Source organism: Theropithecus gelada, chromosome 3 (genome assembly GCF_003255815.1).
Source record: "Theropithecus gelada isolate Dixy chromosome 3, Tgel_1.0, whole genome shotgun sequence".
NCBI classification, from domain to species: domain Eukaryota; kingdom Metazoa; phylum Chordata; class Mammalia; order Primates; family Cercopithecidae; genus Theropithecus; species Theropithecus gelada.
Window position 1 is genome coordinate 30,129,159 of NC_037670.1, and position 19,003 is coordinate 30,148,161.

Sequence of the window (19,003 nt, forward strand, 5' to 3'; positions counted from 1 at the left end):
TCCCTTTAAATACCATTCATTTGCTTAGTTAGGTATGTTTTATAGATATTTGGTGGGCGGATCTCTATACTAGTTGCTGTAGAAGAGCAGAGGAGAAATTGAAGATACAACTCCTGCTTGTAATCTAGTAGGGAAGGTCAGCATGTGTGTAATGACACCCCCAGATCCTAAAGGGCGTAATCCACAGAATTAAGATGGTATGGCTTCTACAGAGTGAAAATCAAAGACTCCTCAAGTCCTTTCAGAGAGTAAATGAACAAATGAAGAAGAAATTGTGTTTAGACTTTGCTCAAATCTTTTGACAAAGATCTATCCCAAAGCTTTCAAATTAAAACAAAACATTTTAAAAATCTTAAGGTTCTAGAAAGTACACAGTGAAATCTGTAAGTGTACAGATGACAGTATACTTTGCCAAGTATAGAAAAGCCAAACCACCAGAAGCATCATGTAGACTGTGTGAGTGGGCAGCAAAGTAGCAGATAAATGTCTTCCTGAGCAAATGTGAAATACTGCACTGAGCTACAAAGAATCCAAACTGTGTAAGGGATGAAAGACTCTGATACAGGAAAGGGACTTGTCTTTATAACCCAACCTCTAAAGAATTTGTTAAATTGAAGTGAGAAGGTTTCCCCCAAATGTTTGTCATCATTAGGAAAAGTATTGGTAAGAAACTAAGGCATTAACCTAACATTATAAAACCATGGGGTGTCTCCAACCTGGAATATTCTGGTTGTTAAACCCCAAGATGACTAAGTTGGAAGAGAAAAAGCAGACACTGAAAGTCAACAAAGAGGATCTCTATAAGCAGTGAGAAGAAACTGATTATTACCTTTTAGTCTAGACTAAGTCATTAAGGAGTGAGTAAACTCTGTAAACCCCTTTATTTTTAAATAAGAGGTTCCCTGGAAATGTGTGTGGGATAAATTTAAATACATATAGATGCTTACATTAATTGAAGGAAAAGTCTAGAAGCTTTTACCATAGTGGGTGAAAGCAGGAAGAAAATACAGCTTCCAAAAGAACTTACATAAATCAATAGATATAAGAACCAGAATCCCTTGTTAAAGTTAGAAATGTGTAAGGGGCACATTGCTGATTGAGAATAAGGACAAAGATATTAGCCCTAACCTAGGACCACAAAAGTGTTGGTACCTATCAAAGAAAAAATAATGTTTGGGGTTTTAGAGGACTGGTGTGGCATAAATGTATGCTTACCGTGGTGATTATAACCTTTGGAGGAGGGATATTCTCCATTGTCAACAATCTGAAAAATATACCTTCATGTAGTTAGGTAAGAATGGTCTCCCTGTGTATTTCAAAGAATAAGCATCCTGCAGTATAGCTTTATGCCAAAGAAACTGAATCAGTTGCCTGGGTCATATTTGCGGGATTGTAGAAATCTGTTCCAGTCCCTCCCGGCCCTTGATTTTACCAGGGTGAAGTACTTGTGCACACTTTTGTTTTTGGCCTTTTCCTCTTAATATTCATAATTCATACTTTGAAATCCTAGTTTAAGCAGGGGGCTAGGGGGAAAGTGATTTTGTGTGTGTGTGTGTGTGTGTGTGTGTGTGTGTACATGTTTTCCCCTCTCTCATTGTGGAAAAATCTGTAAAGATTTCTGAACTTGTGGTTCAACTTGCCAAATTATTTCTGTAATAAGATTGATAACATAATTTGTTCTTTTTTGAATAATAACTTAATTACATACCCATGACCCTCTTCAGAACTTGTTCTGTCCTTTTTATTAATTTTTTTTCCTCTTGAGAGTTTTATTTCAAAAGTGAAAACTTGGAATCCTATCAAAGACCATTGAAGTCCCAAAAGAGTAAATGTTTGTCGGTGACGAAAGACAAGAAGCACAACCTAAGGCTTCTTGGGGCCAGTCTGGTTTTGTTTTCTTTCACTGACAACGCTCATCTTTTTTGATCATAGGAAATTTTCTTCAGGGAAGTCACTGAGACAATGAAAATACATAGGACAGGGTTGTGAGGTCAGGAGACTTGGATCCCAGCCCTATAACTTATTCTCCTTATAGAGTCACTTTGAACAAGTCACTTAACATCTTTCCCTTTTTGCCTTGTCAATGAAATAGAGGATTGGATGGGACTGGATTAGCAGTGATCACAAATGGACCCATTTCTTGTGGCTGTTCCATTAACAGTATTTGAAAGAAATTGGAGTGTTTTTAGGGGAAGAGTGCCCTCTCCAGGTCACCACTAGCCCTACCTGCACTCCCTCCTTTACTTTTTACTTCCTGGTCTCTGCGGGCCCTTGTTAATCGGTAATCGTGGGAGTCGTCACTGACCTTGTTATGTCTATGATATTAATTACGGTTTTTTATTGGTTTTCTCTTTCTTAAAGATTTGTAGAAGATAAAATGTGGGTTACATTTTTGGAGGGAAGCTCTGCCTTGAATGTTCTGAGCCTAAATGGTAAAGAGGTAAGGTAGCATTTGTTGATTCTAAACCATTCTGAAATTAAATGCCTGAAGATGATACGATGTTTTTATAGACATGCAGCAAAATTATTTAAATGGGAGCGGAAAAAACCTTATGGCATGTTCGAGGAGTTATTTAATGTTTTTTATTTAGACTGGATTTCTGACTAGCCTAGGCTTATTTAGGTCTCTCCCCAGAGATATTAACTGTTGATATAGACTAAGAAGGAAACATGTTTAGCATCTAATTTGATTTATTACATTTTATGATGCAAAAAGTTTTAAAATTTTAATTGGGGGTAGTCTGGCTTATCTGTATAGTAGAAAAACGTTCTATCAAGTGAAGAAAATGCATTATTTACCAGAAAACAAGGGAGGGAGGTGCTCATTATTCCTAGGAATTTGTTTCATTGGCTTGGCTTACCTAGTTATCTTCTTCAAACATGACTAAATTAATTTCCAGAGATAACAAATCCATCCCATTGAAGTATTTCAGAAATTTTTAACGAATGGAAATATTCCTAACCAGTGATTTGAAAAGTCATTGATGACAGAAACTTACATTGTTGGCCTGGAACAGTTTTACCTCTCTGAAGTGCTGCATCTGTCATTTTATTCTGAACTCTTTTAGACTCAAATCCTAAATTTCTAAGTATATGATCAGTGCACAGGATGGACTGTACTCTAGGCCTGATTCCTGCAGCACTGACCTACTCCATGAGCACTGGCCTGAGCTTCCTCTTCTGTCACATCAACTTCTTTGGAGAAAAAAATTCTTTTTTTTTTTTTTTTTTGAGATGGAGTTTCACTCTGTCACCCAGGCTGGACTGGAGTGGCGCCATCTCAGCTCACTACAAGCTCCGCCTCCCGGATTCACGCCATTCTCCTGCCTCAGCCTCCCGAGTAGCTGGGACTACAGGCGCCCGCCACCTCGCTCAGCAAATTTTTGTATTTTTTAGTAGAGATGGGATTTCACCGTGTTAGCCAGGATGATCTCCATCTCCTGACCTCGTGATCCTCCCGCCTTGGCCTCCCAAAGTGCTGGGATTACCGGCGTGAGCCACCGCGCCCGGCCGAAGAAAAAAAATTCTTTATGTGTATTAGACTGGGCGCGGTGGCTCATGCCTGTAATCCCAGCACTTTGGGAGGCAGAGACAGGCGGATCACCTGAGTTCAGGAGTGTGAGACCAGCCTGGCCAACATGGCAAAACCCCGTCTCTTCTAAAAATACAAGAAGTAGCCAGGCGTTGTGGTGGGTGCCTGTAATCCCAGCTGCTTGGGAGACTGAGGCAGGAGAATCACTTGAACCTGGATGGTGGAGGTTGCAGTGAGCTGAGATTGCACCAGTGCACTCCAGCCTGGGCAACAGAACGAGACTCTGTCTCAAAAAAAAAAAAAAAATTCTTTGTGTGTATTGCTTTCAAAATAGGTTTTGTAGAGTTTCGTTTTCCTAAATGTAATACTAGTATACTCATGTAAAATAATGTATCAGGAAATACGGAAAAGAATTAAAAATAGGACCACTCACATAATCTTACCATTCTGAAGTAATTTAATCTTCATGTTAAAATATACATATATAAATACAAATGGGATTTTATACACACAGACACATTAACACAAATGGGATATGCGTATATGCAAACACAAATTGAAACCATATTATAAAGCTATTTCTTACTACCTCTTGTGACTGTGTCAGGGACATGTTAAACAAATATGTGATTTTTAATGGCTTCATTAATTTCATTATGTGAATAAATATATACATTTATTAAACCAAACTCCTATTCATAGACATCTAGATTATTTCCTATTCTTAATTAGTAAAACCAATATTCCAGTGAACCTCTATGTATCTTTTTGAGTATTTTTTTTTTTTGCCTTCTAAATTTCTTCCTTTTCATTTGGCCCTGGTCTCTATCAAGGGGATATTCCTAAGGAATTATATCTTAATTGACCATTAGGTATTTAAGAATGCTTGTTAGTATTTTTTGATGAATATAAAAGAATTTTGTTGACTTTAAAAAGTAATATATGACTTGTAAAGCATGTTAAGTTCTGGAATTGGATTGATTTTAGTACTTATATCTACTTAGCAAGTAAAGGATTATGAATTCTTAGGATTCTGACTTTAAAGTTCAGTGTGGATGCTAAATTACTAATAAACACAGCTGTGTCACTCAGTTCAGCAACTTTCAACCCCTCCATTATTATGCCTTCAAGGAATTCCAATATCAGTAACACTTTGAGCCAAGGAAGATCTGTACCCACAAAAGTGCCAACTGTCAGCACAGCATATTGATCACAGCTACACAGTTCATTTGCAAATACCAAAAATATTCACATCTTGTTCACATTAAGAAACTCTTCAAACAAAGGAAATTGAAACTATGTGGGAGAGAGATTAAATTTAGAAAGCAAGTTTGTTACAAGGATATGGGTTCTAAATGAGAACTCCTTTCTAGTGCACGTTTATCCTTGACCAAAGAGTCTTGCTGTTATCAGCAAGTTTTTTTGAGAGTTTTTTTTAAATACATTGACATGATGTGCTATAACTTGATTATAATGTCTTGGTTGTCTTAGATTATACTTTAGTCTAAAAGTCACCCAAATTTATAGAGAAGGTAGAGTGCCAGTTTCACAGGTAGAACTCATTGTGTTTTTAGAATGATTAATTTTTGTTGAAGATTTAAAATGGTGTTCAGTTCTTTTAATATTCTTCTGACATTTGAAATGCTAAAAGTATAGGTTAGCACTTAGCAGCTGACAGTATAGCAGCTCTCAGGACCATATGCCAAGTTAAGAAAGACCAAATGAATAGGAACAGGAAATGCATTTTAAAGATTTTCTGCTGTCTCTTTTGTAGTTGTTTCACATGGGAACAATTACTTGAATCAAAGTAAAGAAAGTATAAAGTTATGTGGCAAAGTTGTTGGTGAATTTACATCTGGCCAGGAAAACATAGTGGTTATAGCAAAGGAAACTTGCATCTCTGGGCAGCCTAGAAAAGATCTTTATCACCACAGGCATTTGAAGGGAGAACTGAGTAAACAAATGTTTACTTTTAAACTAGTTTAAAATTTAGTATATGTGAAAGAACTATGCTGAATTGTCTAACTAAATTAACTGTCTATACCATTGCATAGTTTAACGAAGTCAGCCTCTTTATTCCAAAATAATTAACTTTCATGTTAATCTTTATTTTATATCTCTTTTACTCCACTAGTTATTGAATCGGACTATAACTATTGCTTTAAAAAGTCCAGACTGGATCAAAAATTTGGAAGAAGAAATGAGTTTAGAGAAAATTAGCATTGCATTGCCATCGTCAACAAGCTCTACCCTGCTTGGTGAAGATGCAGAGGTTGCAGCAGATTTTGATATGGAAGGTTTGTTTCTTAAACACATTTACTTCTTGTAGTTCTAGATATATTTTCTTCCCATCTGTGAAGTCTTATTTTCCAAGTTTATCTTTCTTCTTCTTCTTGGGATGTACATAGCACTATTAATTAGAATTTATTTTGGCCAGGTGCGGCAGTTCATGCTAGCAATCACGGCACTTTGGGAGGCTGAGGAGGGTGGATTGCCTGAGGCCAGGAGTTCAAAACCAGCCTGTCCAACATGGCAAAACCCCATCTCTACTAAAAATACAAAAATTAGCTGGATGTGGTGGTGCACGCCTGTAATCCCAGCTACTCGGGAGGCTGGGGCAGGAGAATTGCATGAACCCAGGAGGCAGAGGTTGCAGTGAGCCGAGATTGTGCCACTGCACTCCAGCCTGGGCAACAGAGTGAGACTGTCTCAAAACAAAAACAAAAACAACGAATTTATTTCGCATCATATTGTGTTTATTTTGCGTATACTTTAAATGTATTTACCATTCTTCCATTCAAATATTAAGACCTTTACAAATATTAATTTATATTCTTATTGGATAAAAACCCAAATTAGTATTGTTGGTGTATGGTTTAGTCCCAATAATTAAAGTTAAGGTAAAAAAGTAGAAGTTCCAAAAGGGTATTCTAAGAACAGAAATGAGTTTAAGTAATTACTCCAAAAATTTCCTTAAACATGATTTTAAAATGCATTTGTTTGATGGCAACATTATCAAAAGAAAACAATTTTTAAATGCATTTGTTTTCTATCACAATATGCTATTCTAGCCAGTTTTTCATTAAAATGCATACCTTAGATTATAATAATATTGCAATGCCCTGTATAGCTAGGTACCACATTTAAGAGTGGAATATCTTACAAAGTTATCTCATTTTCACATTCTCTGTTCATTTGTTTACTCAGTCCACACATATTTATGTAGTGCCTTTATGCCAGATACAGCTGGGTGCTGGAGATTCAACAGCTGTGGTTCTTGCCTTTCCAGAACTCATAGCTTATTGGGTGTTACATACAAGTAAGCAGGCACTCATAATAAAGTGAAATAAATGTGGTAATGAATGGTTTTGTGGTAGCTCATCGGAAAGGTGCTTAACCTGGATTTGGGAAGTTGGGCAAGGTTTCCCAGAGGAATTGAAATTTAAGTTGAGAATCCAAAGACTCGGGGAGAATGGGATTAACGCTATAGAGGAGTGATCCAAGAAGAAAGCATGTGCACAGCCCAAGCCGGAAGAAAGAGGATCCACATGGATTATGCAGGGATGTTTGTGAGGGAGTAAATGAAGAAAATAAATGCAGAGAGAGAAGTAGGTGCAGGATGGAAGATGAATTTTGTTTTGGATATGTTGAATTTGAGATGTTCATGGAGTCAATCAAACATGAGTCTGGTGCTCAGGAGAGAGCTCTGGAGTCAAGGAAGCTCTAATGGCCTGCAAAGTGATGGGCATTTATTAATATAACTTTGGCCAACAGGATTATAACGAGACAGAATAAATTGAATATTGAGAAATATAGTCCTGGGATTGAGTATGTGGAAATACAGAGTTTAAATATAGACAGAAGAAGGCTGCCCATGAAAAGAAAATGAGAAGAAACAATGTCAATTGTTTAGAAATCTCAAAGAGCCAAGAGAAATTCATGGCTTAAAAATCAAGGAAAGAAAGTAGAGCATGGAAGGGGAGTAGTCACTGGTGTCTTGTGCCACAGAAAGATGAGAAGAAATGAGGACGGAAACGTGTCCTTCTGATTTAATAACAGGAAGGGAAGCTGTTATTGACATTTCATGAGAATGATCCCAGGAGTGGTGAAGCCAGATGGTGGTAAATTGGTATGGATGGAAGGTAAAGAAGTGGAGAAAAGGGTCTGTAGACAACTCTTCTAAGGAGGTTTGGGGGAAAAGAGAAGAGGGCAATTGCTCTAGGAAGATTGGAGGTCCTAGGGTGGTGTTTTTGGATGGAAGAGGCTTGAGAATGCACAGTGCCAATGGAAAAGTAGAGGAGAAAGGGCTGATGGTTTGAGGGAAGGGCACGGCAGAATAGTAGAGCAGTGTCACTGAGAAAACTAGGCTGGGTAGGGTCCATTTGTTCCATCCTCAAATACCCAAGTGACAACCATGTAATGAGACTGCAGCTTGGGGGCAGGCTGTTGAAGCAGGGGTTCCCATCTTAAGACTTCTCTCTTCTCTGTGATGTGTTGAAGTTATCTGCAGGAGTGGGACAGCCCACAGTTTCAGGAGGGTTGAGGAGTTTTGCAGTAAAGCTCCTGAAGAGCAAAGGGTGAGGGGAAGAGCAAACCAGGAAATCATGGAATTGCCAGGCACTTTAGGAGCCCAGAAGAGACTGAAAAGCATGATTTCAAATGTGACTGCAGTTGTCAGGACTGGGTGGTTTTCTTTAGCAGAGGCAGTCAGCAGTCCAAGTGCTACCACAGAAAGATTAAACAGGGGAATCAGTGCAGGGATGGGGTTATGTCAAGCACGTACAATGGAAGAAGAGCGAAGTAGGGTAATGTTTGAGATGGAAAACCATAGAATCTGAAGTAGGTACAGAAGAAAGCAGAATCCGATGGAGGTCAAAGTTAGAGGGATCAAGCCCTGGCTTCTGAAGAAATCAAAAGAAGAAAGAGTAGCCAAGGGAGAGAACTGAAAAGCTGGGAGGCCAAAGTCAGAATGAAGCTTTTGAGTTTATTATTTCAGAGGAGTGCAGTTCTGAGGGGTGTGGGTTAGGAGTGGAGGTGAATGTCAGTAAGGATAGGACCAAGGCATTTTGTTATTGAATGAGTTGTCCACATGGACTTTGATGCCACACAGAAAGATGGTGCGGGACTTGACTTACAGTCTTGCTCTCTGCTTAGTCCTCAATGAGTGGGTTCAGGAAATGGAAGAATGGACGTTGGAGATGACTATAGCAAGTGGGGGTAGAGGGTGTTACATAAATTCCTGATGGCGTAGCCTCAGAGCAGTAGGACTTTTTGTTCAGGGTAGAAGACTAATGTTCTGGAATGGCAGTTAGGTTGCAAGGGTTACCTTGACCCCACTTTCCTACCCAGAAGTAAGTGGAGATGAGGAGACCCTGGGGGAGAACTAGTGTTTGCTTAAAGCAAAGAGGGTCTTTGTGGGGTGAGGGTGGCAGGGAGGAGCCTTCTGGGGGAAGGCTGTGTGTGGCTCCTGAGAGCTTGTTGACTCTAAGGCTGGACCTGGGTTGGGCAAGGGAGTGGGGCAGTTCCATAGAGCACAGTAGACAGGTTTGGAAGGAGAGCAGGAAACTTGAGTTGGCTTGTACTGGAGAAGCTGCTCTGGGGCATATTGATAGCCCATTGGGTCACCCCAGCTCCAAGTGGTTGGTCACCTGGCATCTTATTGCTCAGAGACAATAGGTATCTTCACATCTTCTGAAACAGCATTTCTACTAATTCTGGTTTTATACACGCCTTCACGCTTAATCCATGTGTGTTTGCAATGTCATAATGTTCATATTTGTTTTGTGTATTTTAACTCTTTAAAACCTAAGGTGAAAAAAAATCTCTGAGCAAATTAAAATGGAGTTATCTCTGATCAAGCCTGCTTTTCCTTAGGTGATGTTGATGACTATAGTGCCGAAGTGGAGGAACTTCTTCCTCAGCATCTCCAGCCATCTTCAAGTTCCGGCCTTGGTACTTCCCCCAGCTCTTCACCCCGAACTAGTCCCTGCCAGTCACCTACGATATCAGAGGGTCCTGTACCTTCCCTTCCCATCAGACCAAGCCGAGCACCGTCAAGAACTCCTGGGCCTCCCAGCGCACAGAGTATGCATTTTATTTGAAAGTTCGGTATGGCTTCCTGTAGCCAATGTGCTTGATGTTGGAGAGTCATCGTTTAAGTTTTATACCTCGGTGCTAAAGTGCACCCTGTTTTCTCCGGTACAGAAGAGGAAAACTTGTAGATGATTAGCTCTCAATGGAAAGGAAATTTGTTATAACTGTCACTAGATGAAAATTGTTCTTAATCTTTTTTCTATGTGGTTTGGTTTGTCTGTGTCTTACAACTGACGATTTTCTGTGGTATGAACCCATAACTATTTGGGCTTTTTCTTCTCTCTCCTGGCCAGACTGCAGAATGACTTAACTCAAACAATAGTTTGTGCCATATCAGGGCCACTTAGTAGATTAGCTTTCAGCACCTGAGGCCTAGGGAAGACGTCAGCACACAGGTAGCATTATTGCTGCCATGGTACCAGAGGGCAGTTTAATGGTAGACTGCTTTTGTTATTCATACTGAAAATACATGCCCTTTTTTTACACCATTGTGCACATTTGATAGAACATTACACATATATATATTCCCTTCTGTCAACAGCTACTTGGAACCTGATCTTCTTACCTCCTTTGTGCTTTTTAGGTTCACCTATTGACGCGCAGCCAGCAATGCCGCTGCCACAGAAGGACCCCGCCCAACCCTTGGAGCCCAAGCGGCCGCCACCGCCCCGCCCTGTTGCCCCTCCCACACGCCCGGCTCCCCCACAGAGACCTCCTCCGCCTTCAGGTGAAAACCTTTTGTTTCCATTTCTGCTAGATGTAAAATTCCTCACTCTGTTTTAAAATGTTTTGCATGTCTTCCAATCTCTAGCTTCTGGATTTTACTGGGATTTTTTTTCTATCATTGTTGCTATTTGTTAGCTTTTCTCTAAAGAACATCGTAGTCGCAACAGACACGGTAGAGTGTTTGCAAAGTAGATTCCTCTAAGGTGTTTTCACAGCTGCCTTTAGCTGCCTTCTCACCAGCCAGCCAGAGAGGTTTATTTTGTTTTTGCTAATTTGATCTAGTTATGCATGTAAACTGTTCTTAGGTAAATTTAGGTTTAATTTTTTTCAAAATCCTCATTTCTGGATGATTTATAAGCATGAAATCATTAAAATATGCTAATTTATGTAAAATGTATAATTAAAACTGGAGCGCATACGTATTAATGTACAATTGTATATATTTGTTTAATGTTCTTTTAAATTAAATATAGTGCTGTTACTTCAATTATAAGCATATGCATTGAATAATAGTTTTTGTAGTACCTAGATAATATGTAATTCCTGCATGATACTTGACATCACGGATACTATAGCAATCTTTGACATCTCACTTATGTATTTCATGTCATTTCCTTTCTACTGCCTATTTTCTTATGAACTATAAGGGGCCAGGAGTCCTGCACCCGCTAGAAAGGAATTTGGAGGTAACCATTTACATTTGTTAGCATGTGTGAATGGTGGTTCATTAATGTTTTGGAGCTTGATCCCTACAACTGAAAGACATTTTAGGTTTGTTTGATAAAAGTCAAAATGAATGACATTCCAGTCTAAAACTAATCCACAAATAAAACTAATAAAGGCTTTCATTTCCCAGATAGGCTGGGATTGTTTATCAGGCCTAATAATTTTTTTTTAAATAAATGTGGTTGATTCATTTACAAAGATTTAATACCTAAAAGTTATATTAATTTTAAAAGTCACTCAGGTACAGTAAATACAGAACATTTCCCAAGTATTTGATTAGTGATACATTTATTTTCTAGTGGAAAAGCTTGTGGATTAGCAAAGAACTGTATGATTTTCTTTTCATTTCTTCATAAGGAAATTTTTATTCACAATGGGTCACTTTTTGTTTGAAGTATAGTTTATTTGGTTTAGGTGAAAATTCACAGAGCTCAGTTGGAGTTATACATTTGACAAGTTTATTTATTCTAATTCTCAAGAAAAGATGAGGTGAGTTTTCACAATTCCTCAGAAGAATTTTTACAAATCCGATGTTGCTAAGGCTCACTGTGCATGTGTAGCTGGTCTGTTTCTATTGTAGCTTGCCTAGTGACATGACTGAGCGATTCAGGTCTTCCTACAGACCGACTTTGCCTGTGTGTAGATCTTAATGACTGCGTGTGATAAGAATAGCTTAATTATTTCAGCATTACAGCTTCTGCCAAATACAGCTAAGTGATCATTTTTCCATTGACCTACAGAAAACATTTAATTTTTCCCTTTTCAAGCTCTTGCTTTTTTTTACATTTTCATGATAGTTTTTGCTTATATTCTGCTTTAATTAGGAAAACATCCTGTAAAAAAATAAATTTAAAATGGATCTGTCATAAGTTATATTAGCAAACCAGTGGATTACAGTGAAATCTGTCTTAATTTTAAAAATTGCTCCCCTTCATAATTCTTTTGTAAGCAGTGTTTGCAACATGTTTTTTCATCCTGTAACCAATAATTCCTTTACGTAATTATAGTACATTAGAGTTTTTAATATTAATGCATCAAAAACTAACTTCAAAAAACTTACGTAGTCTCATAGAAATTTATGATTTCTTTCCTTTTGACTATCAAATATCAGAGTTTTTACTTGCTCTGGATATAAGGAGTAAGATGATTTTTAAAGCAAAGGGCTTCATCAAACGTATTTTTAAATTCTTTACTGGTAGTAATTGTATATATAAAAAGAAAACTGTCGTCCTGTTTCTACTCTTCTGTTGGAGTAAAGGGAGGATTCAGGTTTGGGCCAAGCATTTGAAGTCACTTTGGTTTGTATTGATATCTTTGAAGAAATTTAAAGCAATAAAAGAGCCCTTTTGCAAAAGTGAGTTTACTATGGAAATTGTCTTGTGTGCCTGCCTTTCATTCTCTGATGTGGGCCCTGAACAATATATAGCTTCTGTTCTTTCTCTAAAAAGGTATTGGAGCCCCTCCCAGTCCTGGGGTAGCTAGGAGAGAGATGGAAGGTAACAAGACTCTTGCATTATAGAAATGGTTCTCTCATTTTATTTCTCAGTGTCAGTGCCCCACCCCCCAGTGTTTACAGGCATACTAAATCTTTTCTTGGTCCAGCTGTAAACTTCTCTTTCCCCTCCTTATGTATATCTTGTATATTTTCCTCTCTTCATTCTATGTCACCTATAGTTTCTAATGGATATCCATTTAATTTCCCTGAGATCCTTAGTGTTGTTTGTACTCTGTTTCATATATAGTTTATGTATGTCCAGGTTGTGAAATTACTGTTTAAGAATGTCTTCAAAATTCTTTTCAGAATAAGTAAAATATTTAGAAATGTACTTTACTAATCTGAAGTTTTAAAAATTAATGATTATAATAAACCCTATTAATTCAGATCCAAGAATATAGTATTTTGTAGTTGATTTCAGATAACATAGCTATTTTATAGATTAGCGCTGAGCCAAATTTGTTTAAAAGACCTTTAAGACTAGTGGCCATTTGTTATGATTTTAGTTATTAAAAGGCTGATGTATTTCTTATAACAATTGTACTTGAATTTCTTTACAAGAAAGAGAGTTTATCTAAGATGCTGCCCTTGATAGTCACTCCTACTCCTTTTGGCCCCAAGAGTAATTTATTTCATTTTATCCTTAAGCTACCATTCTTATGAGTTTGAACATATTTTTAACACTGTCTTCCATAAGGCAGATATTTGGTAATGACATATGCCTGTCTTCTGTCTTAATGATAGGATTTTGTTATAGAAATCCGAAAGATCTCATCATAAGATAACCTTGTCCACAATGACATCCACAGTGTGAAGCCCTAAAGTAGTGCTACTAGGAGCCTCTTGTGTAACTTGACAAATGCAGTCCTGTCTGTTGCTCAGGAGCCACTTGTCTGCCAGACTCGAAGGGGCAGCAGTGCCACATCTTGTGACCATTCGCACAGCTGGCTGTATGTTTTCAGGGTTCACAAAAGAGAGCTCTATGGGGAATGCCACCCTAAAAGTGGCCCCATGAGTGAGATATCAAACTAAAGTCACCACTTGTCTCCCATAAAGGTCTCTCTAAATATTGTAATTTTTCTCTTTTTTGGAGTATTTCATTCAGGACTGATAATACCCTTCATCATTATCCAAAGCCCCCATTTCTGCTGGTAATGAAGCAGAACAGCAAGCTGATGTTATGCAATATTGCTTAATTGTTAACTTGCAACTAATTGTTTTTTTCCCTTCTTGCTTCAAAGCACCCAAAAGCCCTGGAACAACACGGAAAGATAACATAGGTAAAAACACTTGAATGTAGCTATTCACCCTCAAAACTGGACCATGAAATACACACTTGGAATATAAGTACATGGTTTCTTTTTTATTGTTTTAAACTTAAATATATGATGTCTTTGTTCCAGGACGCAGTCAGCCTTCACCTCAAGGAGGACTTGCAGGCCCAGGACCTGCTGGATACAGTACAGCCAGACCGGTAGGTAAGACCTTGCCTGGAGCCAAGGGGTCTGGGCTTTAAGTCCTGTTTACTACTAGTCAGTTCTGTTACCTTGGAGAAATCATGTGACCTTCAAGGCCTCAGTTTCCTCGGCTCTAAAATGAGGGGATCGCACTTGATGATTGCCCAACTCTCTAACATTTTAACACACTCTTCAAAAATAACCAATGCCACTATTTGGATAAAAGTGATAGACTTAAAACAATTATGGTCACTAAGTAAATATCTTAAGAGTCTCAGTATATGAGGAGATGATGGATTTGGGCAGCTTTTTATCATTTTACCTAAGTAATGAAGATATAAAGTAATCCTTCTTTAAAAAAAGGATTTTAATTACATTTCAGGAAAAAAAATAAATACAGTATAGTAAAACTGGTTCCAAAGGTTTTTTTTCTCTTTTTGGTTTTTTTCTTGATCAGATTCATCATATTCCGTAAAGGTGTTAGAAATAGGAGGGTTGATGGTGTTGCAGGATTTTTCTCTACCTGATGAATGTGTCTTTTCTGTATGTTTATATGTTCTCTTATACACGTAGGTTTTTTATTATTTGAAAACTTTCTCTGGACTGTAACAGGTAATCAAGAACAGAGAGAAAGAGCAAATAAAAACCAGTAAGCAGTGACTTAGGCTAGTCCAGTAGAACTTGGGACTCCTGAGAGGCCCATATCTGAAGAGTAGGAAACTGAGAGCTGTTACTATACCTAGAAATTAAGATTATTAAGATTGTGAGAACTGAAAAAACTACTTCCTATGAACATAGAAGTTTTTTGTCTTTTCTGTTGTAGCTGTCCACTTAATAATTTGAAGGTTCTTTTTTATGTGTAATATTCAAATGTTTATCCTCCTTTTTCAAAAAAAGGGAAATTTGCCATTCACTGATTCCATTACCACACTGGGCAGAAGAACTTTCTTTATTCTCTTGAATACCATAAGTACAGGAAAAGAAAGTCAGGATTTTTCTGAGTTTAAAAGTTCATATTTTGCTTAAAATAAATATTGTTAGCTTAGATCCTTCAGCAAACATATGAAAATAGAAAAAATATTTTTCACTGATGAGTCTTTTCAGTGTATTTATTTCGGAATATTGAGTTAGTCTTTCAAAAGTTGTACTTCTGTGTTTAAAAAAATATATATATGGCTGGGTAGCAGTGGCATGCACCTGTAGTCCTGGCTACTCAGGAGACTACGTGGAAAGATCACTTGAGCCCAGGAGTTCAAGTCTAGCTGGAGCAACATAGCAAGACCCCACATCTTAAAAAACAAATCTCAGCCTGGCACAGTGGCTCACGCCTGTGGTCCCAGCACTTTGGGAGGCTGAGGCAGGTGGATCACGAGGTCAGGAGATTGAGACCATCCTGGCCAACATGGTGAAACCCCATCTCTACTAAAAATACAAAAAATTAGCTGGGTGTGGTGCTGGGCACCTGCAGTCCCAGCTACTCAGGAGGCTGAGGCAGGAAAATGACCAGAACCTAGGAGGCGGAGGTTGCAGTGAGCAGAGATTGTGTCACTGCACTCCAGCCTGGTCACAGAGTGAGACTCCATCTCAAAAAAAAAAAAAAAACAACAAATCTCAGGGTGTTTATTTTCCCCAAAGTCTCCTAGTTGCTCAGGTAAATGTCTCTCTGTCTCCTTGTGTATTTTAAAATCATCCCAGTTTTTTCCATGAAGACAGCATTGCACATGGTTAAGAACCCTAGCCCCGCAGCTAGTCAGACCTGAGTTTGGATCCTGGCTCTGCTTTCTGCGTGGCTTTGGGCAAGTTGTGTACATTTCTTCATGTTAATTTAAAATAGAGATGATAAAATAATACCTACTTCTGAGGGATATTTTGAGGATGAAATGGAAATGTCTATACAGTGCTTAATTAACATAATGTCTGGCAGATGGTAAACAGTCAGAAGTAAACAGGAAGATTTTAAAATTCATCACTATATGGATTCAGGTAGAGAACCCTTAAAATGACAAGATAGGGACTAATACCATAGAAGAAAGTAAATGAGATGCAAAAGCAAATGTTTTCACAGAATTTTACCTGTGGAAGGTAAGTAAATGTCTCAAGTGTTATGTTTCCCATCTGTAGATGATTCCTCCTCGTGCTGGAGTTATCAGTGCCCCACAGAGCCATGCGCGGGCATCTGCTGGAAGACTGACTCCTGAAAGCCAAAGCAAAACATCAGAAACGTTGAAAGGTAGATACTCTTTGGGAGGCTGAGGCAGGAGGATCGCTTGAGCCCAGGAATTTGAGACCTGCCTGGGCAACATAGTGAGACCCCGTCTGTAAAAAAATAAAAACCTCTAAAATTAGCCAGGTGTGATGGCACATGCCTGTGGTGCCAGCTACTCGGGTGGCTAAGGTGGGAGGATCACTTGAACCCGGGAGGTTGAGCTTGTGGTAAGCCGTGATCACGCCACTGCACTCCAGCCTGGGCAAAAGAACAAGACCCTGTCTCAAAAACCAAAAATCTTTAAAAATTGAGAGAAAAGAAAGGTAGATACTATATTAGAAATACTATAGTGGTTTTTGTATGTATTTTTCTCTTTTTCCTTCTGTCATCTCCCACCTTCTACAACGTATTCAAATAGATATATCCTTCCTTCATTATACCACAAGAAATGAGGCTACTTATTGGGGGAAGAAATAACTAGAATATTCTCCTAACATTTCACCAAAGAAGGAAAAAAATGTGGTTTTCTAGAATACACCTAACGTCTGACAACCACTGGTTTTTCAGGTTCAACTTTCCTTCCTGAACCACTGAAGCCTCAGGCTGCTTTTCCTCCACAGTCTTCTTTGGCCCCGCCTGCTCAAAGGTTGCAGGAGCCTCTTGTCCCTGTGGCAGCACCTATGCCTCAGTCTGGCCCCCAGCCAAATTTGGAAACCCCACCACAACCACCACCTCGAAGCAGGTCATCCCATAGCTTGCCTTCAGAAGCTTCCTCACAACCGCAAGTAAGTCTCATTTGTTACACAAAATACTATCTTTGATGCATATGGTTTAGTCTTTGAACATACCTATTTTAATTATTAAGAAGTAAAAGACGAGTTTTAATTTCCCTTTTATATTTTGTTATACATATATATATAAGTTTGTTTGTTGTTGTTGTTGTTGTTGTTTCCTTTTTAAGACAAAGTCTCGTTCTGTTGCCTGGGCTGGAGTGAAGTGGCGTGATCTCGGCTCACTGCAACCTCCGCCTCCCGGGTTCAAGCGATTCTCCTGCCTCAGCCTCCTGAGTAGCTGGGATTACAGGTGCCTGCCACCATGCCCGGCTAATTTTTGTATTTTTAGTAGAGACAGGGTTTCACCATGTTGGCCAGGCTGGTCTTGAACTCCTTACTTCAGGCAATCTGCCCACTTGGCCTCCCAAAGTGCTGAGATTACAGGTGTGAGCCACTGTGCCCAGCCTACTGTGAATTTTCAAAGTGATCTTTCCTTAAAGTATCTCATTACACTCTTCTGAAAAAACTGTGAGATGAGTGAACCCTAACACTTTGGAAGGCCGAGGTGGGCAGATCCCTTGAGCCTGGGAGTTCAAGACCAGCCTGGGCAACGCAGTGAAACCTTGTCTCTACAAATTAAAGAACCATCCAGGTATTGTGCCATGCACCTGTGGTCCTGGCTACTTGGGAGGCTGAGGTGGGAGGATTACTTGAGCCCAGGAGGTCGAGGCTGCAGTGAGCCATGATCGCTCTACTGCATTCCAGCCTGGTGACACAGTGAGACCCTGTACCTCCAAAAATAATAATAAATAAATAAAAAGTCTTCTTTTACACTTTGGAAAGATCTGAAATACAGAAATAATATGTGTTGGCCATGTCCCTTAAGCACATTAATAAGTAATAGTTAACATTTATTTTTACAAACATATGGGTATTTCCAGCTAGTTGGCAGAAGTGAACAGTTTCTTAAGTGTCTACAGGGTGAAAACAGATGTTAAAGTAAATATGACTCAATACAATATGAATAATGTTAGCAGTTAGCGTTTATTAAGTAACATTTGTGAAAGTTGAAGGATATATAATATAGAAAAATAAATGTTCTTCTAAGCTGGTTAATACCAAAAAGCATGCTACATTTTTTTAGTTTAGAAAATTGAGGAGGAAGTCTGGGAGCAGTGGCCCATGCCTGTAATCCCAGCACTTTGGGAGGCCACAGTGGGTGGATCGCCTGAGGTCAGGAATTCAAGACCAGCCTGACCAATATGGTGAAACCCCGTCTCTACTAAAAATACAAAAATTACCCAGGCGTGGTGGTGGGCGCCTGTAGTCCCAGCTGCTCGGGAGGCTGAGACAGGAGAATTGCTTGAACCCAGGAGGTGGAGGTTGCAGTGAGCTGAGATTGCACCACTGCACTCCAGCCTGGGCAATAGAGCAAGACCCCATCTCAAAAAAAAAAAAAAAAGAAAAGAAAAGAAAAAGAAAAAAAAAATTGAGGATGCTGAAAATATATAATAATGGCAGAACTCCTTCAAAGAATGGGTTTTTTTTCTGCTAATCCATTTTTAGTCAATAGTGATTTTTTTCCTTATTTTCTTGTAATGTATACTGTTGTAGTTTTTAAAATATAATTGAAGGGCAAAAAACTTTTTCAGCTAGCCACTCTGAGCTTTCTAGGATTGCTTTAGGGCATCCGTCTCATTGTAGATGTGTGCCATAATTACTAGAACTCTGATGGTTTAAGTGTCCTTAGACCAATAAGAAAGTAGATAAAGTACTCCGAAAAACTTCCGGAAGTGCAGACTGTCAGCTGAGATTGTAGTTATCATTATAAAATCATCTTAAGACACGTATCATTTTCACAGAAAACTTTCCATTGTTTTGATTTATGTTTTTCATTGAAGTGAGTATAGCAATTTGGTGGCCGACGCACATGCTTTGTGTGTGCGCCCTTAGATTGTGTTCTTGAATCTTGTGGTTGTCAGTTCATCAAAAAGA

General features: G+C 38.7%; 1 protein-coding gene across 4 annotated transcripts in view; it reads left to right on the top strand.

Annotated features, from left to right (window-relative positions):
- SYNJ1 (synaptojanin 1) overlaps positions 1–19,003 on the top strand; it is a 101,481-nt gene that overhangs the window by 74,295 nt on the left and 8,183 nt on the right. For 2 of the 4 annotated variants that reach the window (XM_025380212.1, XM_025380210.1), the window contains exons 22-31: positions 2,362–2,440; positions 5,667–5,829; positions 9,407–9,616; positions 10,209–10,352; positions 10,999–11,037; positions 12,526–12,573; positions 13,814–13,852; positions 13,976–14,046; positions 16,151–16,259; positions 16,803–17,020. In XM_025380212.1, the coding sequence (XP_025235997.1) occupies positions 2,362–2,440; positions 5,667–5,829; positions 9,407–9,616; positions 10,209–10,352; positions 10,999–11,037; positions 12,526–12,573; positions 13,814–13,852; positions 13,976–14,046; positions 16,151–16,259; positions 16,803–17,020 (1,120 nt within the window). The remainder of the gene's footprint in view (positions 1–2,361; positions 2,441–5,666; positions 5,830–9,406; positions 9,617–10,208; positions 10,353–10,998; positions 11,038–12,525; positions 12,574–13,813; positions 13,853–13,975; positions 14,047–16,150; positions 16,260–16,802; positions 17,021–19,003) is intronic. The other 2 variants (XM_025380213.1, XM_025380211.1) reach the window with 2 other exon arrangements.